Source organism: Ailuropoda melanoleuca, chromosome 10 (genome assembly GCF_002007445.2).
Source record: "Ailuropoda melanoleuca isolate Jingjing chromosome 10, ASM200744v2, whole genome shotgun sequence".
NCBI classification, from domain to species: domain Eukaryota; kingdom Metazoa; phylum Chordata; class Mammalia; order Carnivora; family Ursidae; genus Ailuropoda; species Ailuropoda melanoleuca.
Window position 1 is genome coordinate 99673098 of NC_048227.1, and position 26473 is coordinate 99699570.

A 26473-nucleotide genomic window follows, 5' to 3' on the forward strand; every position below is an offset into this window, starting at 1 on the left:
GGCCCTGAGGCCCATGGGCTGACTCACTGAACCCAAAATAAAACTCAGAGTCTAGTTTTGAACTGGTTATGTTTGGTAAGTTACTGACATAGGGAAGGTGGCTTGTGACTCATAGTCTGGGTGCCTATTCATGCGCACTAGTGATCTTTGAAAATTTTTACCCTAGACGTTCTGTATTATCTAAAATCTACCCTTTCACTTTCTAATGAGCACTCAGATGCATTAATGTTTGATCAGGAGTTGCAGACTCAGGTCCAAATTAAAGTAGTTGTTCTAAGAATACTTTGAAGTCAAAAAGCCTTGCTAACCACTCAGTATACTTGTCTTTATTACTAGTAGCTAAAAGGAGCTGGGTGGATTAACTATCATGCTCATTTCCTATATAGTAGAATTTTAGATGCAAATGTTTTCTCTCTGCAAACTCTTTCCTTCTCTTGTTTACACTGGATCCCTCATAATTGTTAAAACCTTCCTAAAAGTAAACAATAGATGTCTTGTATCCATCTAGGCTTTTTTTCTAAACGTTCTTCTGGGTTTTTATTTGCCAGCTTGTTGGGTTCTTTTAATTAAATAATTGACTTACAACATATTAGTTTTTGGTGTTACAACATAATGGTCTGATATTTTTATATATTGTGTGTTTTTAATATTGTCAAAAGTAAGGATAGTTGTGTTTTTAATGTGTATGTTAGTGTAGTAAAATTTCTGTCTTTGTAATAAATAATGACTTAATCTGTGTCTTTATTTCTTCCCAGGGCAGCCCAATGGATCCTATGGTGATGAAGAGACCTCAGTTGTATGGGATGGGCAGTAACCCTCATTCTCAGCCTCAGCAGAGCAGCCCTTACCCGGGAGGCTCCTATGGCCCCCCAGGCCCTCAGCGGTATCCAATCAGCATCCAGGGTCGGACCCCAGGGGCCATGGGAGGAATGCAGTACCCACAGCAGCAGGTTTGTACTGGTTTTAACCCCACCCCCCTTCACATTGGTGACCTTTTGTCTTTGTTGCTTACTGTCTGACTTAAGATTGGTACTGGGAGAGTTAGGGGGCAATTCACTCATTTTCTTTTTTCTTTTAATTTTCATAGTTTTTTCCAGTAACTACACATGGAGTTTCCTTTTCTTTCAAAGAAGCAAAAGTGGTGAGGTGCCTGGGTGGCTCAGTTGGTTAAGCCTCCCACTCTGGATGTTGGCTCAGGTCTTGATCTCAGGATTATGACTTCCGTTGGAGCTGGGCTCCATGCTGGGCATGGAGCTTGCTTAAAAAAAGAGTGGGGTGGGGATGGGGGGTGTTGTGCCTTGGTGGCTCAGCTGGTTTAAGCGTTGGACTCTTGATTTCTGCTCAGGTCATGAACTCAGGGTCATGAGGTGGAGCCCTGCCTGGGAGTCCCAGTGCGGAGCCTGCTTAAGATTCTCTCTCCCTGTCCCTCTGTTGTCCCCCTGCCCCTTGCGTGTGCATGCACAGGCACTTTCTCTTCAAAAAAAAAAAAAAAGGAAAAGTGACCTTCTTAGGAAAAAGCAGACAAAAATACCTGTTTGGTAGAGAGGTGTTACTATGTTATTGGGGGCATTTGAAAGATAGGCAGTTTCGGGACACCTGGGTGGCACGGTGGTTAAGCGTCTGCCTTCGGCTCAGGGCGTGATCCCGGCGTTGTGGGATCGAGCCCCATATCAGGCTCCTCCGCTATGAGCCTGCTTCTTCCTCTCCCACTCCCGCTGCTTGTGTTCCCCTCTCTCGCTGGCTGTCTCTATCTCTGTCGCATAAATAAATAAAATCTTAAAAAAAAAAAAAAAAAGAAATATAGGCAGTTTCATCATTTGCACCAAGTTATATAGATCTAAACCCCTGAAGTGAACTTGGCTTTCTAACATTTCTGATGTAAGACTGGCAGATTTTGAACTGTGAATAGACTTCTAAAGATGGAGTTTTCATTATTTAAAGAATAACCATGAAAATGACATCAACTTTGAGAGAAGTTTTTTATTCTCCCAAAAAGTTATTTTGCATGTATTTCTTAACATATTAATTTCATACAAGAGGATTTGGTATGTGTCTGTTTTCTTAGATTTGGATGGGTTTTGTGTTTTTACTTAAAAAAAAAAAAAGACTCCTCTTCCTTTTAAAGACCCAGTATTTTTCTCCTTTTTCTGTAGAATCAAATAGTTGGAGTTACCTCAAATGGCCATCTACCTTCTAGCTGTAGTAAACCTGGTTTCTTGGATACTGGAGAGTAGATCTTTGTTATGTTGGCCTGGGGAAGCATGAAATTAGGAAAAGACTAAATTAGATTCAGACTTGTTAGGGTGTTTAGTCACTAGAAACACCAGAAAGCCTTATTTATAAATTCCCACACCATGTTTAACCCTGGGGTTGCGTTGGGCTGATGCTGGGTTCTTCCATTATGTTGCCAGTAACCCATCCCAGGGTTTCATAAACTTCCTCTCTGGAAATTCTGCCCTACGTTTGACCAAAAATCATCTGTGGGGTAAAAAAGCCATTGGATCCGACTTTTCTTCTCGCTAAAGTGCATGGGGAGAATGATACTCTGATGTGCTCCAGAGCTGTGTTCACGAAGTTGCATCTGAGCCTTTTCTTTTATAGACTGAATATTGTTTTTCCTCTTTATCTTTTGTCTCTCCTTAGGTGATATTTTTCTTTTAAGGTTTTTGTAGGGAAAGATAGAAATGGCTCAGCGTTTGAGTCCTGATGGTTCCTTAAACAGCCTTTGTTACTGTCAATAGTTCTTATTTTCCTTTATTAAATTGGCCGCCCAGAATTCTCTCAGTCACTTGCACACTTAATTGCTATTAGTTTTTTTCAACATGATTCCTTTCTTCCAGCAATATTTTGCTGCCTGGAGTAAAACATCTTTAGCTGAGGCTACTAATTGTGAGGGGGAAATAATTTGTACATGATTGAAAAGTAAGATGTGATTCTCTCTTCCTTCTAGTTTTAATCTGATTTGCCCTTGGTTGAGGGGAAGAAGGCCCAGGCAGCTAGCCGCCAAAATCCTAATTCTCCTCTGTAGCTGATTTCCTTTGGGGGCTGATGGTTCTGTATGATAACCCTGGCCACAGGGAGAGAGTGGAGGCAGCAGGGAAGAAGTAGCAGGACTAGCGGGAAGTAGTAGGTGCCAACCACTCCTTGTTTTCCTGCATCTTCTTCCTTTCCACTATAGTTTCCTGATGTCACATTTGAAAGTCATTTCCAAAGGTGGTGTTCATGGCAAGCTACCAGATGCTCCTTTATCTTTTTCTCTGAATGAGTTCAAGTCTTACATTCTAAGGTTTTGACATTGGCATAGTTTGCAATCCCAAAGTAGAAATCCAACAAATGGAAAGAGTGTGTAAAGAATGATTACCCAAGGGGCACCTGAGTGGTTCAGTTGGTTAAGTATCTGACTTTGGCTCAGGTTATGATCTCAAGTTCCTGGGTTCGAGCCCCAGGTCAGGCTCCACACTCCACCTGGAGTCTGCGTGAGGATTCTCTCTCCCCCTCTTCCTCTGCCCCTCCCCACACTCATGCGAGCGCATGCCTGTGCGCACTGTCTCTCAATCTTAAAAAAAAAAAAAAGAAAAAAGAAAAAAAAAAAGAATGATTACCCAGGAATACATTTTTCTTATTTTCTTCCCCACATGTGTAAGGGTAAAAGTAGAGGACATACACAAATACATAGAATAGCCTTAATTTTCTTAGGTTCTTGGTGTTTTTTAATTCCTGTGGCTCTTACATAGTTTTGGAATCCAGTTACTCTTGCATTTATTTGAAGGAACAAATTGATGAAGATAACTCACCAAGTATTTCAGCAAATTTTTAATTAAGATTTTAGATTAGGTATTTTACTGCTAACCAGAAGAAATGCCTAATTCTAATTAAGGCCAGATCTTTCTGATAATGAAAGGAAAATAGTGTATCGGCTAAGAAACTGAATGCCCTGGCTGTGAAATGTCAAACTTTCATATTGAGGTCATCATAATCGAGGGTTCTAAGTAATCTATATTGCTTTTTCACCCTTTCATTTAGTTATAATACAGTCTTAAAATATATCTTGCTTTGATAACTAAAAGGCTAAAAGTAGCTGTGAGTGCGTTTTTGAACGTGTGTAACATTTTAAAGGAGACGTAACTTTTATAATACCAAGTTCATGTGATCAGTTAGGTGTAGGCTAATTAATAACCTTGAAATGGAGAAAAAAAAGTTAAGAAAGTTTTGGGTAAAGTTTATTAGAGCACATTTACTTTGTTAGGTTTAGCCTGTGCTCTTTGGTGAGGAATTCTCAGTGAGTTGCTTTGTTTGTAAATTTTGGGTAATTATGAATTTGTTTACAGACAAGGTCCTGGCACGGTGATTGGCTGCAGGTCCTATCTGTTTTCTCCTAGTATTAATGTAATTGGCTGAGCATTTTTGTAATCATGCTGCTAATGTTTCTCAGGGAAGAACTTGAAAGATAATGACGACATTGAGTTTTTATTGAGTGGACATCATCACCTAGGCATGACTTTGCTTTGGATAGCCTCCAAAGCTTTCTGTGTTTGGTTTGTGAACCTCTAATGAGCTGAATCCAGTTCATTTAATATTGCTCATATATTTCTGTGAAGGATTAAAATGCAGGAATTCAAGTTTGTAAATTGAGTTGCCCACTTACCAGCTGAGTGGTAAGTTGTCTTTGGCTCAGGGGTCACAGTTTGATTCCTGGCTAGCATTCCACTCCTGTGATAGGAATTTTAAATGAGTATTCCGGTAGAAAGAACTGCCATGCTTTTATGAAATTTAACATGGGTAGTATCACTGCTTGCTTTTTGTTTCTGAGAGTCAGGATGAACTGGCCACTGAGTGCTTGCTTTTACGTTAATCTTGCGATTCTTGATTTGTATGGCGATAATTTTATTTTTGAAATATACTCACTACTAGGTCTTTGGGCATGACATGATAATAGTACATCATTTTGGTATGTATTAACTGGAACTAGATTTGTGGTCTTTCCGGTGCTGATGCTCCCACATCATCAGGCAAAATACATGGCTAAACAGATTAGTTTTGCACAGTGCTCTAAAAACTAGTCTACTTGAGTTTTTATTGAGCCGAGAGGGGAAATGAATTTTCTATGCCTCTGTGGAGAATGTTCTGCCTCCAGGCTCCTGGAATTCAAACCTGGAGATGGTTAACAGAAGTATACTGGTTGATTTCATCTAATACAGAGCTACACAGAGGAAGTATAATCGTTAAGGTTACTTGAATCTGACTCTGAGTTTTTTAAAAAACATAGACACTAAAGTACCCTTTGCTGGATCAGGGATGTGGTGAGCAAATGTTTTGTTTTACTTCTCTTGTCCTTTGTGATCATAAATGTATACACAGGCCTGTGCCGAGTTGCTTTAAAAAAGATTTTCATATAAAAGAAAGAGCACCCAGGGGAAATAGGCTGCAGAAGTGGAGGTATATTTATTTGTGTCAAGCACATTTCAATTACTGCATGTAGTGTGAGGTTTTTCCTGAGTTATCAAGGGTTAGTGGGTTGATATTTTAACTATCCTTACCTTGCTGCAGAAGTTTGTATAATCTAATGACTCTTGGCATTATAAAGCCAGGGAAAGGGAAAGAGGGCAAAGTGAGAGATTTAAGTTTGAGTGTTTTTATAATGGAAAAACACGACTTTTTTAGTTTTTAAAAACATACGTATTGCAAAGACCTTTACAACAGTAAGAGTGTGATATAATAATAAGAATATAATCATTGTTTTGAAAGATATTCTGGCAAAATTAAATAGAAATTTGTTATTTTTGTTAAGGTGATCCGTCTGAACTTACCACTTAAAACAAAAACCTAATTAAAGTTGAGGTTCTTTTGAAAAAGGCTTTAGAAGTCAGTAGGGATTCTCATTTGTGCTGTAGGCTGTCTTCTGCACCCTTTGGACACGTCTACTTTGCTGTGTGTTGTTTGAGTAAAATATTTATTTCAGAACATAAGCATTTTATTTGGTACCATCTTAACAGCCAAAACACTTCTTCCAATGCAAATGTTTATTTTGGCAGCAGATGTTTCTAAAAGGAGACAAACATTACAATTGTTTGGCTAAAATAAATGTTTTCTTTGGGGTTACTGAGGTAGCCAAGCAAGTTGTAGGATTCCCACCTGTGTTACTTTATATTGTCAGTCTATTCTGCTAAAAAAAAGTTTACTTTTAAAAATACAGTTAAAATTATGTCTTGATACAGTTTGAACAATGTCTCTGAAAAGTCACGGTGAATGGGGAGGGGAGGGATTGGTTAAAGACTTAACAATTCCAGAGTTTTTGGACATGAAATGTTTGTTTGGACTCAGTCTCTGAATCCTAAATGTGAATCTAATAATCAGGGCTTAATTTTGGTTTTGCCTAAAAAGACCTTAGACTTCCTATTTTTAAGGAGCATAATGGGGTGTGATAGGATGAGAAAGGAAGGCTTGACTTAACATAATGGAGAAGGATGAGTGCCTAGTGTTTGTTTTAATTTTTTGATAGTTTATGTTCACCCAAAGACACACCCACCCACACACTTGCTTGCACACGCTTATATAGAAGAGAACATTTGTGTGACAGTGGTATCTTCGTGTAACAAAATGTGTCTGTATATGCATATGAAATATATTAAGCATGTATTTTATGTGTGTATAGATATACATAGGTATATAAACAAACAAATACATGAATAAAATGAAGGTAAACATTTTGGGCAGTAGAATAATGAATGCCTAGAGAGTCCTTTCACTGTGTTATTTGTGGCATTTTTACATAGCCATGTTGTGTACTAAGAGACTCGGAGCCAAGCTGCTTTGCTTGTACACCTGAAATGTTTGGAGTCCTTTCAGCGGATTGCAGATTTGTATAAAAAATGGCCTTTTTTGGCCACATTTTGTCTTGATTTCCTCAGTTGTTCTTCAGCAGTGAACATGAAGGTATTTAAGGTTTACCAACAAAATACATTTACACCTCGTATTTCTGTTTCCAAGTAGATAGCAGATGCTACTAGCTTTGGTGCCAAAGTTCCCTGTGGATGGAGTTTTGTACTAAGAGAATATTTTTGAAAAGATTTGTAGATATGATAATTTTTATTTGCTCCTTAAAATGTAAATTTCTGGAATACTTAACTGGTTTTATTTACTTTTTATATTGTAGTTGAATTTAAGCATATTTTGAAGCATTCGGTGTGACATTCTTAGCAGAGGAGGATTCGAAGAGATCACATTTCAAGTTAAATAGAAATTTTTAAATCGTTAGCCTTTTTCCTAAAAAATGAGCAAAGACCAAGTTTCATCCCTGAACGTTTAATGAGAAAATGTGAGGTGATTTCTCTTGTAGTTTGGATAGCTGCTTTTACATTAGAAAGTTCATATTGATACATTTGTTTCTTTATCTGAACATTGACATTGTTCTAGATATTCTAAAGACTGTATGTGATGTACAGCGCCTGTTCTCTGCTTGTAGCTGATACTATTTTGTCACTCACATATGAATTCTATGTATTTTACATTCATGGACTTTCAACTAAAATATCTCTTAAGCTTTTCTGTTGTGTTTTTGTTTTTGAGATGTGAATCTTAAGCATATGTTTTAGGGAGTATTAGAATTGCTTGAGTATATTTTAAATAAATTTGGTTTATTTGCTTTTACAAGTAAAGAAACATAAAATGTGATATTTATGTTAAAATTTAAACAATTCAAATAAAGCTAATGGGTGATACCAGTGAAATCAACCACCCACATTACTTCAGTGCTCCCTGAAATAACCAGCTGCAGAAATCGCTAAACAACAACAAAAATCCCGGAAGATAAATGGACAGTTACGGTGACTAAGTGGAGTCTTTTAGGCCAGTAGTTCTTAAGTTCACTGAATGTTAGTGTCTCTTCGGGTGCTTTAAACACTCCAGGTTTGAATGCTCATGTCAAGGACGTCTGAGTGCCACAGGTGACGGCCCCGTGCAGCCAGCGCCAGCCAGGTGTCAGAGATAGACCAGGAAGTAAGGACCCCAGAGCAGATTTTGAGCCAGCAGCGTTGCCATCCTTTGGGGGCACTTGTTCTCGGGCCCTGCCCAGTGAGTCAGGAGCTTACTGCTGCCCCGAAGGGATGAAATGTGCCCAGAATCCGGAGTTGGGACAGTGCAGCCCTTGCTGATAAATGCTTGTAATCTGTGTGCGATGTTGGGACTTGGACCGCAAGATCTCCCAGTTTGGATATTCCTTTTAAAATAATAGTGTTTTTTCATTTTTTAAATTTCATTTAGTTTATTTCATTTAGTTTTAAAACTTAGAGTCTTGTGACTTCAGATACCATCTTCTGAAATTTATGGGTTGATGCTTGATGGATTGTATTAATGTAACTATTTTTTTTTTTTTTTTTTTAAAGATTTTTTATTTATTTATTGGACAGAGATAGAGACAGCCAGCGAGAAAGGGAACACAAGCAGGGGGAGTGGGAGAGGAAGGCAGGCTCATAGTGCAGGAGCCTGATGTGGGGCTCGATCCCATAACGCCGGGATCACGCCCTGAGCTGAAGGCAGACGCTTAACCGCTGTGCCACCCAGGCGCCCCGTATTAATGTAACTATTAACCCACATTCTTTAAAATTTTTTCCAGAGGGGAAAGAGCTGTTTTTTCCTCAAAGATGAGCAAATTGTTGCAGTCAGTGCGATTATTTACTTTTAATTTACTTTTTATTTTAAAAGATTTTATTTTTATTTGAGAGAGAGAGAGAGCATGAAGTAGGGGCAGAGGGAGAGAGTTGCAGGCTCGGTCCCAGGACCCTGGGATCATGACCTGAGCTGAAGGCAGACACCCAGTCGACTGAGCCACCCACGCACCCCTAATTTTATTATTTTTAAAGTGAAAGTTTACTCAGATAACTTTCTTCTGAATACCTATTGTGTGCTAGGTATGTAGAATGTTATCTGTCCTTTCTAATATGTAGAAAATCATAGGGTTGAGATGCTAACTTTATTTGGAGTCATAAAAGGAAACAAAGAGAGACCCAGTAATTACTTACTCATTTAATACATTATTACTTTCTAAGTAGTTCTGAAAATTAGTATATACTGTACAACATTAGGATAAATTATGTGCAATGAATTCTGAACAGAAACAAGGACTTCTAAGACTTACGTTCTGTGCTACATTACTTTCACTCCTTTTTAACCCGCATGAAGAGGGATTTGGTGGCTGTATTTTTGTCTCTTAAAACAGGTTTTTTCTGGCCACCTTGGTGGCTCGGTCAATTAAGCGTCTGCCTTTGGCTCAGGTCATGATTTCAGGGTCCTGGGATGGAGCCCCACATTGGGCTCCCTGCTCAGTGGGGAGTCTGCCTCTCTCTCTCTCTCTTTTTTTTTTTTTTTTAAGGATTTTACTTATTCATTTGACAGAGATAGAGACAGCCAGCGAGAGAGGGAACACAAGGCAGGGGGAGTGGGAGAGGAAGAAGCAGGCTCACAGTGGAGGAGCCTGATGTGGGGCTCGATCCCATAATGCCGGGATCACGCCCTGAGCTGAAAGCAGACGCTTAATGACTGAGCCACCCAGGCGCCCCTGCTTCTCTCTCCCTTTCCTTCTGCCCCTTTCCCCCACTCGTGTGTGCTTGTGCTCCCTTTCCCGCAAATAAATAAATAAAAATCTTAAAAGAAATAAAAGGCAAAGTAAGTTTTTTCTTTCATGTTAACAGCCAAAAGTGAAATTCTTTATGGTCAAAAGTTCTTTATGACAGTTTGATTATTTTTGTATGCAGCAAATTTATGAAGGCCATTTTTACTGTTCATTTAGGACAATAACATTAAAAATTAATCTGCAGTTGTTAATGAAATTAAAATGAAACACTTTAGCAGAGAAGGGGAAGAGACAGAAGATGGGTGAGAGCATGAAGGGAAGAAGGAAAACACAAGGCAACAAACAGGAAAAAGCGGCAGCCTTGCTTCTCGAAGAGCGGCTGTGTGGACGCCTCGCTGGCTTGCTCAGCCCCTCTTCCTCAGCCTCAGGAGGAACTCCCCGTGTGGGATCAGGTGTTAGAAATTTCCTGGAAATTCTGGAGCTGAGACGTGAGTGTGGTTAGAGTGTATATAGAAAGCAAACATGCCTTGCCTCCTAACTTAGCCCCAAACCAAAACTTAGTAACTGTCTAGGACAGCAGGAGTTACCCAGCTTCCTATTTCCTGCGAAGAAGTATGTTTAATCGAGAAAACAGACTGTATTCCGGAGTAACCAAACTAGTCTCTCTCTGTTGGTATTGAATCATTAAGAACATACTTTCTTTTTTAATAACTACCAAATAAACCAGTGGAATTGGCTCTTCAGGGTTAGTCAAAGGCAAGGATCCAGGTCAATTTCTATAAAACATCCAACATTCAGAAACAAAGGGTAAGACTAATATAAATAGCAAAACCTGAAAGCATTGAATTAAAATGCAAAGGGATCATTGCAGAGATAATTAAATTTCACTTAATGGACCTGAGACTGAGAAAAACTAGCTGCACCTGGATAGTTGTAGCTGGCCCCAAGGAGGGCTAGGGAGAAATGTCTGAGAGGAGGGGAACTTCTAGCTGAGATGCACCCCAGAAAAGACAGCCAAACAAGGACGGCTTCCCAGTACGTCCTGTAAGGATTATGTGTCCCTTCATAATCAATATCATTGTTATCATTGCTTACAGAGACAGCTGGGGAAAAGGGAAGTGTCAGAATAATTGTTGGCCTATGGGCTGTTCAACCTCAGAATACTTCTTTAAGAGGGGCAACCAAAGGGGACTTCCTTTCATTTTATTAGTATATTACCTTTAAATTCATGAGATTTTCTGATATTCCAGTAATCTAGATATTTTAAGCATTTTACATCCTTGGACGTTTTCCTCAGTGTTTTGGGCTTTCCTAGAAAAGTAAGACTTTCCTTCTGTTCTTCCTATTTTTAAGTCCTGTGCCCTTTGTCAGAGGTCTTAGAGATGAGAGGATCTTATTCCCCAGTAGTTGGCCAAATTTTGATACCTGGGAGAAGAAAAGAGATCAGAATTCCTTTTAGGCCACTGGGCTGCAAGGGAGACGCCTTCTCCATTGGTGTCTCTGACTGAGTTCTTTCCTATTCTTCTTCGTTGTTGGTTTCAGAAATAAAGCTAAAAGGAGTGATAACCTGGTGACCTCATTGGCCCTAAGTCTTCATGACATCAGGTGTCTCGCCGCACACTTGGAGTAATTCCTAGAACGATAGTCAAAAGCTGACTTACCACATGTATGCATGAGGTCACGAGAGTGAATGGAGAATGAGGCAGACAGTCCCGGAAGGATTCCAGTGCCCACCGGGGACTCAGCCACTGCTGCCCAAAGCCATAGAAATTGGCAGTAAGCAGCATGCAGTGTGCTTACTTCCAAATCGAGGTCAGCTGTGGTTGGTCTAACGGAAAGGATTTGAGCCACCTAACTTCATCCTAGTTGCAAGGGAGGCTGTGAATTCGAGTTCGGAGTTCTCAGTTGTGGGGGGCAGAGGTTTTTGGATACTAAGTCTTTAGAGAACACAGAATTACTCCTGACAGTCCCAGAGTTTCTCTTGTGTAAAAGTATCCCTCCTCAGACAGTCTTCCTGGTTTAGTCGATGGGGCTCCATCCTGCTTGCCCAGGCCTGGGCCTCACAGTCCTCCTCTTTTTCTCAAGCTCTCAGTCCTTTAGAGAATCCCATCACTTCTTCCTTCAGAATGTATCAGAAATGGCGTACTTCTCACCACCTCGATGGCTGCCACCCTGGGCGAAAGCCCCACACACCATCTCCCATTTGGATCACCGTAGTGGACTCCTGACCTCTGCTGCCCCACAGTCGGTTTTCAGCAGAGCAACCAGAATGGTCCTCGGAGATGGTGTGAGTCAAACCATGGCACTACTCCTGCAACCCCTCACTTTCCTCAGAATCCCTGATGCTCCCCTTCATCCTCATGCCTGTGCCTACGCCCAGCCCTTCCTTCTACCTGAAGGCTCTTGGCCAGGACTTTGTTGCGCTTGCCCTCTTACTTCTTTCAGGTTTCTGTTCAAATGTTTATTTGACGAGCTCAGACTGACTTGAGTGAAATTGCACACCCTCCCGCCCCTTGCCCTGTTCTGCTTCCTGCATAGCACTTAACCGCTGACGTGTGTTTGTTGGTTCGCTGTTGTTCCTATTCGGACATAAGCTGTAGACAGCAGGGACTTGGTTTTGTCCTGCTGTGGGCCCTCATCTAGAACAGTATGCACTTCACAAACATTTCCCAACCAACGAAGGAAAGAACTTGCAGAGTTGGAGACTCTGGCCGGGGAAATCTGTGGAGACTGGTGCTGAAAGGTCCGAGGGTGTTCGAGTTCTGTCTGCCACCTGTGCTTGGCTGAGAGGCACACTCTTTCCGGCCGAACTCGAGTGCGCAGCTTCTTGGCGATCTGGTAGGAAGCCCGCTGACAGCCGCTGGGCTGTCCCTGTAACCCTGCTGTTAGATTCCTGAGGAGTTTCTGGTACCTGAGAGGTCGTTTCAGCGTGGTGGTTCTCTGTGGTTGCTTATTTCCGTGTGGCAGTGCTAGGGGCCCGGTCCTCTCTCTGATACTGACCCCACTGAGTAAATTGGAGACAGCTGCTGCTTCGTGTCATGGCTGGTAATGTGCCTCTGAATTCTCTTGTATTGAGTGTAATAGTAGGAGGAGGAGACGAGCAAAGATTTCTAGGTCATAGCTGACCCGGATTTGGCATGAGTGTGATCCAGGCTCAGATCTTTGTCCTAACACTGGTCATTTGACAGTGCTTATGGAGGAAAAGCCCCCAGTGAGTTGGGATGCCATTTATGGGAAACAGACATTTTTCCAGTAGGGATTTATTGCTGGAGGAAGAGAATTCCTTCACATTGGAGGCAGAGTTGTGCTATGCATGGTGGGAGTGTGGCGGCCATGAAAGGGGCTTAAAGGCCTCGGTACTAGTTTACATCCAAGCTTATACAGGAATTGTGTGAAAGCCGGTGATTTGTGGAGGAAAAAATCCTTAAATGTGATGTTGTAGTTCTCCATAAGTCAGACTGGTAAGTTGAACCCCCTGTTCTTAGCAGACATTGTTTCACGTGTTCACAGAGTCAGAGCACTTCTGTGAAGTTGAGCTTTTAGAAGAGGAGGTGCGTCAGACCGAGATTTGGAGCGGTTACCCTTTGCCTACACTGTGCTGTTGCTTGTTTCCAGAAGCAGAGGTCATGGCCACACCCAGAGTGAAAGTTACACCTAGGTGGATAGAAATGCAATTTAGACCGAGTTTTACAAAGTTATCCCTGTGTGCTTTATTTCAGTTGAGGGTATGTGATAGGTAAAGAACTCACTTTTAAGGAGGTACAAGAATGTAAGGCCTCAGTATCGCTGTGACCTCAGTTACCTGTCCCTCTGCATCGTGAACGTCACTGTCCTCCTGGGCCTGGTTTCTTACTTGTAAACTACGAGAGGTTGTCGCAAATGCTCATAATAACAGCTGTCGCCGTGCCAGGTGTCACACTAGGTCCTTCTGCTTGGGTGCTCTCACATAACCCCAGCCGAGCTTCTGTTTCTCTCCACTTTCTGAATAATAATAAGAGCTAATATTTATTAAGGACTTACTCTGCCAGGCTCTGTTTTACTTGCTTTACTTGGATTAACACAGTCCTCATGATGGCCTCCTGGGGCAGGTGTTAGAATCCTCAGTTTATAGATGAGGAAACTGGTCATCTGACGTTGGTCGTTCAAATTCACGTGTTCACCCGATGGTGCAGCGAGAACTTCGGATCCTGGGCGCTGTAACTCTGGGCCCACGCCGGCATTAATTTTATGATTCTGGTAAAACTGGAATGCTTTTCATCACTGAGACTAGAATTCATTTGGATTTTTGCATAGTAAGACTGATTATAGTTAAGGTTAGCCTAATTTTGACATTGAATATTAGTTTCATTAGCTTTGCGACCTTACCGGGTTGAAAATGGAATGTTACCTATGAGGCCTGTCACACTTAGAGTCAGGAGTTTTTTTTATTGAGGTGAAAGTTAACCATTTTATTATTATTTTTTTTAAGATTTATTTATTCGGCAGAGAGAGTGAGAGAGCACAAGCAGGGGGAGCAGTGGAAGGAGAAGGAGAAGCAGGCTCGCCGCCAAGCAGGGAGCCTGACGCAGGGCTCGATCCCAGGACCCTGGGATCGTGACCTAAGCCGAAGTCAGACACTTCACCGACTGAGCCCCCCAGGAGCGCAAGAGTTAACCATTTTAAGGCGTACAGTTCAGTGACGTTTAGTACAATTCACAGTACTGTGCAACCACCATCTTTATCTAGTTCCGAAACATCTCCTTCATCCCAGATGACCTCCTGGTCCCTCTTAAAGAGTCACTTCCTGAATCCTCCTCTCCCCCGACCCCTGGCCACCACTAGTCTGCTTTTCTATGGATTTACCTATTCTGGATATTTCCTATGAATGGAATCATATAATACGTGACCTTTTGTGTCTGGCTTCTTTCACTTGACATAATGTCTTCCGAGTTCATCCCTGTGGTGGCACATGTCAGTGCTTCATTCCTTTTTATGGCTGTACATTATTCTATTGTGTGGATACAGCATCTTCTGTTTCCCCATTCATCTGTTGATGGACATGTGGCTTTCCACTTGTTAGCTACTGTGAATAGTGCTATTATCAACGTTTGTGTGTAAGTCTGTATTTGAATATGGTTTTAACTGCTTTTGGGTGTATACCTGGGAGTAGAATTGCTAGGCTGTATGGTGACCCTAGCTTAACTCTTTAAGGAACTTGCCCAGCCTTTGTGGCTGTACCAGTTTACATTAGAATCATAGGATTGTAACATTGGTCTGGTGTTTACTGAGACTGTCCTAAGGGCCAGGGCCAGGACATCTTACTAAACCCTTTGCATATATCACCTCATATAATTCTTACCAAAGCTATTAGGTAGGTTATGCTCCTTTGCCAGTGGGGAGACCAAGTGTGTGGGTAGCTTGCCTGGGGTCATTGTGCAGCCTCAAAGACCATGCAGCCCAGTGCTTCTCAGTGTGTGCCACACATTCTGCTGACGTTAGGCAAGATTGTTGAGGGTGGCATGTAGACACAGCATTACATAGCACTGAATCATAGAGTAAGAAAGTTATTTTCTATGCATTTTGTCCTTCTTATGAGTAGAAGTCTGCTCTAATACCATTCAAACACTTTATAGCCCCTCTTCCCGTCTTTTCATTTTATAAAGAACAGGCCTCAGTCTCAGAGCGTTGGGCAGGTGTCAGCATCCAGTTAGAATGTAATCATACTCTATTGTCATCGTATTTTATATTTTGTGATTATCTTCTATTTGTGGCAGGCAATACTGGCTTTCTATTTATGGTAGTAAATTGAAAGTTTTCTTTAAAATGAAATTATTTGAATTAACAAAGTGATTCATGCCAAAGAAAAACCGTTCATACTGTAAGTGGAGTTTACTCACTTCCAGTTTAACCCAGCACACATTTATTGAATGTGTACTGTGTTCTGTACTGTACTTGCACTGGGGAATGTAAAGATGATGATAACCAGGTCTTTGCTCCCTGGGTGCTCTGCAAAGAAAAAAGTTGAGCAGTGTGTAGTGAGTTCAGATATCGATGTTTACCTGGTGCTATGGCAACATGGAGGGACATTTTCCTGGGTGGGGATAGGAACAGGGAGAGTGTTAGATTATATGTGTGGATACAGATTATCTCATGCATCCATTTGATTTGCTATTATTTTTGTTTTACTGAATTAAGAGAGTATTATTAAGGTCTTCAGTGGTTTGTTCACTTAATTGTTGTGAGACGTGTATTGGTAACTGTAGAGGAACTCAGAATACACTCATGGAAAGACACGGATGTAGGTCTTTAGAAGACAGTATGCTGAGTGCTATAGTAAGATTTGGAGAACATGCGCTAGGAACAACGAAAGCTGCATGCAGTGGGTGATACAAGGCCTGGATTTTGGAGTAGGAGTTTGCTGGGTTTGGGAGAGGAAAGTGAGGGTGGTGCTTTCCAGTTCAAATAGGGCTTAAAGGTGTCTTAATGAATTTTACAGAATTTTTCACATTTTAAATTTGCACAAGCATGGAATCTAACTTCTTTTTTTCTTCTTGTGCCTTCAAATTTTCCTTTCATCTTTGCCCATATTAATGCTTTGATGGATCAGTTCAGAAAGCAACAGGGTTCCTGTTTGAAGATTGGCTGGATCTTGGGTTTTTTTTTTTCTTTTTCTTTTTTTTTAAGAGAAGAAACTGTCTCTCCATACTTAGGTTTGCAGAATGGAGAAAATTACTAATCTATTCATGTATCAAGAGGGGGCAGAAATGTGACATGTCTAAAAACATTGTTTTAGTAAGTAGATCTTTTAAAAATGGCCTATGATTCTATTAGCATTATTTTCTTTTACCTCAGAGATTATGCAAGACTGTGCCTGCATCATATAATTACAACACCTCTTTGGTAGTTAAGTTTATACCTACAGAATGAGTGTTAGCTCTTACAGTCTACAGTGCTCATGAATTCTTCTTGTATAAATAGGAACCTGCCAAAACTCCAGAGTAATATTTAGACAATCAATACTGTGAACTTTTATTCCAGTGGTTTAACTAGGGTGAATGATGATAAAGAAATAGATAAAGAAGCTAAATTTTGAATAAAAACTTAAACATTGTTTATTTTTCCCCTTAGCTGAGCTTACTAATTGACTTTTATGTTTCAGTCTCTGACTTCTGCTTTTATGACCAGGAGTGTAAAAAAAATGCACCTCTCATCAGTTTTTCTGATTATTGCCAGCTTTATTTGTCAGTGTTGGCCCTGATAACCTATTTTAGGGCATATTTTCTTGTTATACAAAGTGGCATACATTTACTACACATCTTTTCAGATTAAGAAGGAAACAGTAATAGAGTGCTTGCTCATTTCTGTTGATCAGATCTATATTCACTGTGATGAATAAGGTTTTCTCTTCCTTCATCATATTTTTCCCCCCTCCATTATTTTTGGAAGCATTTTTATTTGTATTCATTACATTGTTCTTATGTTAATGGCAAGAACTATGACTGATATTATATGATTATTAAAAATTAGATACTTGGAAATCCAGAGCCACACATGAATCAAGTCATATGCTTTCTTTTAAAGGTAAAGAGGTGAGGGGTGACTTGTTTTAAGTTGATTACCTTATCCTAATTCTAATATGAAAAAGGAAGATTGCAAACCCTAGTGACCCTAGCGGCTCACCTGCCATTTGGAAACCAGAATATGAACGTATGTTTTGATTGTTTTGTCAAATATGCACACTTTAAATACCCCCACAGACTACAGTTGGAATATCCAGCAAATGAATTATGAAGATTATATTAAAAGGACATCAGTGTCAGCATTAGTAAATTTTCCCTTTTTGTCATTGCTGTTACATTTGCTTAGTTTGGTTCTGGTGCATGGACCACAGGTTCACCTGTGGGTGGGGAATGTCGCTGAGCCCAACAGCCTTTTCTTAGTGAATTTTTGTTTATTCTGAAGGATCTGTCCTCTTTCTATTTAAAAAAGAGTATGTACTGTGAGAAATAATATCACAAGGTATTTAATGTTAGTTGGACATTTGGCCATGGATGACACATGTTAAGGAGGATCTGCAGTATGTCTCTCACTCAATATAAAGGACTTGCCATTGGGAGGCTCACAGTCTAGTGGAGAAGACACATACATTGAAAAGTTATTTTAAAAGTTTCCTCAATAACATTTATACACAGTTTAAAAAAATAGTATTACAAGGCTTCTTGTAAAAACTATCAGTTCCCATTCCGTCAATCCTTGCCCATGACTTCCAGTCCCTGGAGACATCCTTGTTCAAATCTTAATGGTTTATTCTGGTACTTTAATCCATATTTCTAAGTGACATGATTATGTTGCTATTTTTCCATTTTTCAAATTTAGACTGTATCCTTTAACTCCACTATGTAAAAGTTAACTCTTATACTGCCCCACCTTACAATTTATTTTCCCTCTCTTTTGTCATTGTTTCTTAAGGTTTAATCAACATTCACTGTTTACATAAATAGGACTATATAACTGTCTATAGTTGAGACATAAACTATGAATATATTTTCTTAATATGCAACTTTTGGTTATCCTGGAGTTGATAATTGCCTTATTGTTTTACTTTTAAAAAAATGTATAAATCAATGGTTTATCCTTATCCTCTGATAGAACTGTACAGTTCTCAGTAAGGTGGAACCCAACAGTTAATCGAATTCTAGTGAACGTTTTTCATGTTCATGGATGCTCACCTTTTGAATAGCCTTTCTATGTTTGGTGAAATGCCTACATGTAAAAGGTCTGCCTCCACAGTTTAGAATTCGGAACTCAAATCCATAACCTCCCTTGCAGCTAGGATGCAGTCAGATGACTTAAATTCTTGCAGTCAGACTGACCATAGCAGATTTTGATCTGGAATGAAATGTGTTGCTTGTTTCCAAATTTCTATGGCTTGGCAGTAGTAGTTGAGTCCCTGGTCATAACTGGAGTCCCTCTGACTTGTTCTCTATTCTGTACATTATTACTATCGTGATCTGCTTCATACATGTAGTAAAATTTCCTTGAGCCATTCTTGGAATTACTTTGGCCTCAAACTCAATTTTCTAAATCCATATCTTCTGTCATTATGGCTTTTGTTTTTGTTTTTTGCTTTTTTTTTTTTTTTGGTGGGTGGGACACAACCTCCAGTAGCGTTTTAGGAAGGGAGAGGTGATTCTTCTGGATATCAGAAAGATGCCTTTTCTACCATCACACTTGATTGGTTGTTTGGCGGAGTATAGAATTCTAGATTGGAAATAATTTTCCCTCAGAAGTTACTGTTCTGTTGCCTTCTAGGCTACCAGTATTTCTGTTAAGAAGTCAAGTAAATCATCTTTTATGTCATCTATTTTTTTCCTGTTTGGTGACTTTAGAAGCTTTTTATTTCTCTGATTTCTAAAATATTGATGAGCTCTGGAGTTGGTTCTTTTTTTTTTTTTTTTTTTTTTCCATTTTGCTGGACCTACCCAGTGTGAAACTCAATTCTAGAAATTTTTCAGAGGGGAGGAATACCATTTTTTGGATAATTTCCTCATCTTGATTTTCTGTGCCCTTAGTATTTGGAAATCTTATTAGTTGGATGGTAGAAATCCTAGATTAACCCTTTGTTTTTTAAGCTATTTCCTCTGTCCCTTTTTCATTTCTTTGTCTTTTTCCAATTCCTGGTAGATAGTCTTAATTTGTTTTCCAGCTGTTCTGGTGAATTATTTATTTATGTTTTCTTTGTTTAATTTTCTGTGAACTTGTTTTTGTTCACTATATTTTCTTTTTTTATACCATCTTATTCTTATTTCATGGATATAATAGTTTATCTCACTGAAGATCATTTTAGGATAGTTGTTTTTTAAGATTTGCTCTGTAGTTTCCTTGTCTGTGTTTCCTTTGAGTCCTTACTCTTCACTGTCTTTCCTGCTGGACACTTTCTTGAAATGTCTGGTGATCCTTGACTTTCTGTTCATATGTCACAGTTAGATACGGAAGAACAGAAAGCTAAGAACCAATAGAAAGCTGTGTGTACTTTGACAGGTGTGTCCACTGGTGGGCCTGGATGATGGGGGAGGGTATTGGACCATGTTGTTTAAGGATCTTCAAGTGTTAACTCTGTTGTCATCCCTGTCCCCCACCCCCACCCCATCCAGAGAGGAAATCAGGGCATCTGGAAGGTGAGTGTGCATACACATGCACACACTTCCATTTAATCCTCTCTTTTCCATGGACTCCTGTCTATTGCCAACCTCTCCAGATGGTAATCCTCTTGACTTCTGACAGGATTGGGGTGAGGATTAGGAAGGGGGGGTGCCCTGAACTAGTCATTACAGATATTTCACCCAGCCCCTTGCCACCCTCTGATTTCTGAGTCATTGGGGTTCTGAGCTTTAATTAGCTTGCTTCTTATCCTCTCACCTAGAACAAATTAAAACTTTAATTATCACTTGTCTATCTGCTTTTCTCCTTCCAAAATTTTTTGACCTCTTATCTGCTATCATCTTAAGTGTTCTTTGTCCTTGTGGGTTTTTACTTTAGAAGTTTCTTTACTGTTACCTTAATGGGGTTCTCTGAGGGAGTAGAGATAAACATGAGTATTTAATCTGACATGTTTACTGGAAATCTCCACAAAGACCTTTTTAGTCAGTTTTTTTCTTATCAACCTGTTGTCTGCTTATGAGGTTTTCAGTGTGTGCTACCTGGTAATACACTAGGACTTTTCAGTGGCTCAAGGAATTTGTAGACTAAGAATAAACCTATGAATAGATGCTCAACTGGAGTGTCCTGTGGTTGGCAGGGAGCCTGGCCTGAGGAGGCTGTGTGAGGCGGGGGTGGTGGCCTTTGTTTAGATGAGCCGGAAAAGCCTCATGGAACTCAGGAAGTGCTGCTCAGGGGAAAATGATCTCCCCAGCTGTGTTTAGGACAGAGCGAAGGGGAGGTAGGAAGTAGGAAAGCCCAATCAAGCTCTCTTACCAGCCAGAGGAGAAATCAGTGCCCCTGTCTGGATAAAAGTTCCCTAGTGAAGGGGAACTAAGAGGAGGGTCTAGTTGACAGAGATACTACAAAGGGGAAAAATTTGAAGGTTAATTGTATGTGAGAGCAGACAAATTAATGACAATTAAGTCAGAGATGATCCTAGTATTTTAAATTTTAAGGATATACTGGATGTGGTTGGTACATTCTGTAATAAGATTCTTAATGCAAATCTATAAGTAGGTAACATTTTTCTGGTTGTCCTTTGCTTTAGGAGGAAAAAAAGGGCAAGTTAAGTAAAACACTTTAAGCTTATATTTGTGGCTGTAGACCTCGGTCTATAAAAATTGTATGTGCTCTCTACCAGTGGTTTTCCAAATGCGGAGAGCAGCATCTGTCCCTCTTCACCGGCCCCCCTCCACCTGCCCCCTGGAAGCCACCTCAGGATCCAGTAAATACAACAGTGACTGAAGCCCCGCGTGCTGCCTCCACCTTGTCCTGTCCAGTGTCCTGACAATTCTCTTTTCAAATTCGATAATAAGAATCATGACAAAGACCCCAGAGAACCTTCAGCGCTCAAAGAGGAAATGGTGTTCATTTAAGGCAGAAGACTGTGCTAATGTCTGTGTTTACATGTAGTTTTTAACAATAAGAGATGAAACTAAAAGAACTTTCTGATTAATACTTCTCTACCCAGAACATTACATTAAGCATCGTAGCATAATCCTCGAGCACTTAAGCATTCAGTTGTGATCTTGCTGTATTTGAGTTTTATCTGAGGCAGTGGCTTCCTGGTATCTGTATGTGTGGCCCAGTGCCAAGACCAGTGTGAAACTAAGAACAACAACAGCAAACTGTTAGAGTAATTATAACAAAAGTCAAGTTTGTAGACTTATGTGTCAGGAATAAAAAATAAGAGTCCAAATTATTTGGCCAGTGTTTGGTGTTCGCATTGCTGTTTATGTAATGATACATATGGTCCTTCAAAGTGATCGTGTGCTTTCACCATGAAATATCTGCCTGCTTCTATCAGCTTTCACAAGTGTTATCTTTTTATATCCCCCTCACTATTAAAACGCCAATTGGTAATTAGGATACCTCGGGGGAAAAAAATCTTACATAGAGACCACCATCCTGGCTGGAGGCTGTTACCGTTCCCTGAACGTTTTGGTGCCCTGGTGTTGGCCTCATCCTCAAGCCCCCTTAAGTTAAAAATACCCGGTGTGTGGTCTTGCCAGCTGGCCCGAAGCCAGGATTTTTATAGCTTTGTCTGGCCTGGGAATGGAGCTTAGCTCTAGGGGGAGGTGCAGGAGTCGCCCTGTGGGTAGGGTCCTCGCTGGTTTGGGAGGCCCCATGGCCATCCTGTCTTTGCTCTGTCATCTAAACAAAACAGAAGTGTAATCTGATGCCAGCCTTCTCTCTGGTAGCTTTTGGTAACTTGTTTGTTAAACTAACCAAGGAGACAACTTGAAGTAAATTTTCCCATTATTTTTGAAGCCTGTTGTACCATCTGCTAGGAAGAAACTTCAGTGCCTGAGTACATATACTTTAACTAATTAATTGAACAACCGGCTTCCTAGAGAAACATGTTTATTAAATGTCAACTAATTTGGGACATTTAGTCTTCATTTCTGGTCTTCTGTGTCCAGTGGCATTTTCCTAAATTATGTCCGGAATTTCCTTGGAATTATGCATGCTACTTTTTATTCCAAATTCTTGCTTGGTTTCTTTGGAAGGTTTCATTTATTTTCATGGTTCTTCCCTTAGAGTACCTAGAAAATCATTTTTATCTCCTTTTCTCTCTCCTGTCTTTCCTGGGTGCTGTTTTGTAGACCAGAACCGTAGGGTTAAAGTGATAAATGCCATTGACACATTGCTTTGTTTTGTTATTAAACACTGGTGAGGAATTGGGTGAAGTGAGGAATGATGTTACAGAATTTTTATTAAAAATAATTTTCATGCCATATCCTTTAGTAGCCACAATGTGTGATCTCGTGCTTACGACTTAAAAATATTAAGTAGCAGAATGTGAATTCATGGAAGCTTCTCCTATACGTGGTTCAGAAGAGTCAAAATTTAAACACTGCTTTGTGTAAAACTCTTACCATCTTTGTATGTTTTTCTGGCCTGAAGAGCAGACAGTCACATTAATTTTCTCCCTTCTTTCTTACTCACTACTTGATGGAAGGGGAAAGAGAAGAAAAAGACAAATATTTGTGTGGGTTAGGGAGGGGGAGGTGTTCTGTTTTGTTTTGTTTTATTAAAGATTTACGGAGCTTGTAGGTGGTAAGCCAATTGTAACAGCTTGTGTGGACCCTGAGGAAGGAAGGGAAACTGTTTCGTTGGCCCTGACACTGATGATTGAAGGACAGTCATTCACTTTCTCTTGTGAATTGAAAATGCACGAGAGTAGCTTTTTGACACCAGGTTTTCTGAAGCATCACTGCTGTCCTTTTTGGAATACTCCCATGGATGTTTTTGCACAAAGTGGTATCTGTCAGAACTTGAAGTATCCTTACGCGGCTGTCTTTGAGCAGGCCGTGCTGGACAAGTTTTAACACATAGTTACTTGACATAGGGCTGCTGATCACTGGGCGAGAATGTTTTACTGACGTGTAGCAACGTTGGTGAGCAAAGAACTGTATCAGTTTATATACTTTACTGTCCATAATTACCACTCTCCCATTTTGAATCCTCACTTCTTTTTCTGAAAGTAGAAAAGATGAGACACGTGGTGGGAAATCTTGAGAATGCTGGAACAATTTATGAGTAGATTGGAGACCCTGTGTTGCTGGTCAGTCCATATTCCTATAGCGGTTCTGGTGATCCTAGACCTCCCGCGTTCTAGTTCGGGATGGAATTCTCACAAGAAACTGCGTAAATATTTTCTTTTGGAGGAACTGTCTCTAAAATATAAGTGCCTTTTGTAAATTCATGTTGTGGATTCCATATTTCATAGGCTGGGAAATCCATAGAAACAGTCCTGTTTTTAATGTCTTTTATATTCATGACTTCAAGGGCCTTAGTAGGCTGAATGCATAGGGACCACTTCCAGATCTTGTTGGCACACATGGTATTTTTCAATAAATAAGGTGCACACAACCACAAGTGTTTCTGCTTCATTTCCTGGAAAATGCTGAACTTCATAGTTTGGGGGGAATGGGAGAATAGTTCTATTCTCTCCCCCACGCCCCCAGTATAAAGTACTACTTTGTAAAAGATTAAACATGCTTTGAAAATGTTTAAAGCAGAAATGGTAAAAAGCTAAAAATTTTCTGAAATCTCTTCAGAGATAACAGGTCTGTTGTATGTAGTTCTAAATAAAGTTTTAAAGTGGTGTAATGTTACACATATTCTTCTGCAACTTGCTTTCCTCGCTTAATGAATCTTAGACGCTTTCTTTGTGTTTGCACTATCCATATCTAGATAATGCTGCACCGTGTTCCTTTATATGGATATATTGTCATTTGTCTAACCAGATCTGACTGAGGGATATTTGGGTTGATGCCAGTTTTTAACTGTGACCAATGATGTTGTGAAGAGTGCTCTCTTACAGTCATATCCTCGTGAAAGTGTTTCTCTAAGATAAATCCCTAGAAGTAAAATTGGAGGGTCAAAGAGTCAGAGTTTGTTTTCCTGTAATAGGAGGAAGACATTCAAAACCCAAGAACTCAACTTTGCCTGGTCTTCTGCTTTGTAACAAGTATCCTTTTACTGTATTATCAAAAATAGGACTCTAGGTTAAAGTGCAGTTTGGAGGGGTGGGGGGAAAGCCTCTCAGGATTAGTATTTGTTTGGAAATGGATGTTTTTGTCATTTGACTTTTTTCTTTAGTCTTTAATCTGCAGGTGAAAAGCTTTATGTGAATCAAGTTTTAAAATTTAGAAGTTTTCCTTGCATTTTATAATAGATGGTTAATAAAATGATAAACATGGTCTGTTTGGTATGAACACTAGTTCCTTCTGTTTTATGATCTGTCCGGTGTCCTATAATGTTGGGAGACTGCTTGAGCTTATTTTTTGCCTTTGAGTTCTTTTTGATTTTATAGTCAAATGATAGCTAAATGAAAGTCTAGAAAGAGGACAATGTCCATCGGTAAATAATCTGTTGAACACTGTTCTGTGTAAAATGCTCAAAAATGGACTGTTTCCATTCCTAGGTAGCTGGGGATTTGATTGGAGTTAGAAGCTGTAAATGCCTCTGAGTGTGCAAATTCACGTGAGCTAGAGTAGGGTGAATGGGAACACGGTTAACAATCCCTGACCTTAAAGTACAGTCATTTTTAATGATCACAGAATAGCTCCTCATTGTATTTAGTACAATTCCACAAATAAATATTTGACACACAAGAAGTTTAAGTATTTTTTTCTCTTTGAAAAATAAAGTCTGTCATGCCTGGGTGGCGCAGTCGGTTAAGCATCTAACGCTTGGTTTCAGCTCAGAGCTTTGGGCTCTGCGCTCAGCGTGGAGTCTGTTTGAGATTGTCTCTCCCCCTCCGCCCCTCCCACTTGCTCGCTCTCTCTCTCCAAAATAAATAAGTAAATAAATAAATCTTAAAAAGAAAATTAAAGTTTGATTTAATATCATTTCAGAATTTCTGCTGAGTAGAAAGAATTGTATACTTAAATTTTATCCGTGTTACCCATTTAAAGCCTATGTCACATAACTAGTTTTGCTGTAGTCCTTGCAACTGTTTTTTGGGTTTTTGTTTTTGTTTTTTTCTAAACGGTTTAGGGCTCAGTAGGCAGTTTGAAAGCCACTGATCTGGTTGAAGATGCTAAACTTACTTAACCCTTCTTTGAAGCCACATTGAATTAAAAAATGCATAAAGGGAAAAATGGCTTAAATTTTTTTTTTCCTGACAGGAGAAATGATAGGCATTTTCTGTAAAATATCCAGATAATGTAACAAGTACTGAGACATAAAAATTCCTCCATAATCCTTCGACCCAGAGATAAAACTGGTTAACAAGGTTTTGTATGAATCTCTAGAACTTGGCATATATGTTTAACAAATTTTTATTTAACAGCGTGGGGCACTGTTTACTACCTGTTCTGTGTGGTTGTAGAATCATTACCATGTTGCCGTGCACAAGCTCTGGTTCCTTGAGTGCTCCTTTTACCTACGGAAAGAATCAGATACCTCGGGTTATCTGTGTACGCTAGAGCCCCCCTCCGGCAGTAGGGGCTGTTCCTCAGTCTTCAGAAGCCTGGAAAGGGGACCCAGAACTTCTGACTTTGAAAAAGAAACATACACCCTCTTTGTTCTCCAAACACCATCCAGTCATTAAGGATTTGTTTGGCTAGTTCCTTGTTATTTTGCAACTTCTGTTTTCCGGTTTGCTTTTGACACTCCCGTATTTATATTGTATATTGAAGAAGTAAAAATAAAGAGTGTATTTTTTACAGAAGAATGTTTTTTGGAAAGGATTTTTTCTCTCTTTGTGACAGTGGATTAGACTCTTGAAGGCCCTGGATCTAGGTTATTGCAGGGTTTGCCTTGTCTAAGCTGGAGCTGTCCAACTGCTATGCTATTTCAGACCTGGCCTATCTTTCCCTTTCAAGCTCCAGAGATAATTTATAGCTGTAGGGTGTCAGGAGTGGGTTTGAGTTGGGCCCACGCAGTGTAACATGGAATTTTGCAAAGATTGTTAGTTGAAATTACTACTTCAGCATTCACATGACTAAGTACAGTAAACTTCTTACACAGTTAATTTATTTGAATATTTATTGATCAAGTCCTTCATGGAGAATAGCACAATAATGAAAAAGCCCAGCACATGTTCAGAACTGATTTGGCTTTTTAAAAAATTCTAGGCTTGAGTGTAGTCAGCTAAATGATCTTTAGCAAAGTTGGCAGTAAATGGATACCTGTGGGCTGGGAATCGGCTTCTTCTTCTTTAAAGGTATTACAGAGCTATTGTGAGCTCTAAGTGTTAGGTTAGTCTAGAAA

General features: G+C 39.9%; 1 protein-coding gene across 6 annotated transcripts in view; it reads left to right on the forward strand.

Annotated features, from left to right (window-relative positions):
* The first annotated feature begins 724 nt into the window (after window positions 1-724).
* The window catches only part of ARID1B (AT-rich interaction domain 1B), a 383300-nt gene continuing 357551 nt past the window's right edge, over window positions 725-26473 (forward strand). For 5 of the 6 annotated variants that reach the window (XM_034669369.1, XM_034669370.1, XM_034669374.1 and 2 more), the window contains exon 1: window positions 725-950. In XM_034669369.1, coding sequence (XP_034525260.1) covers window positions 765-950 — 186 coding nt within the window. In that variant the 5' untranslated portion in view covers window positions 725-764. The remainder of the gene's footprint in view (window positions 951-26473) is intronic. The other variant, XM_034669373.1, reaches the window with a different exon arrangement.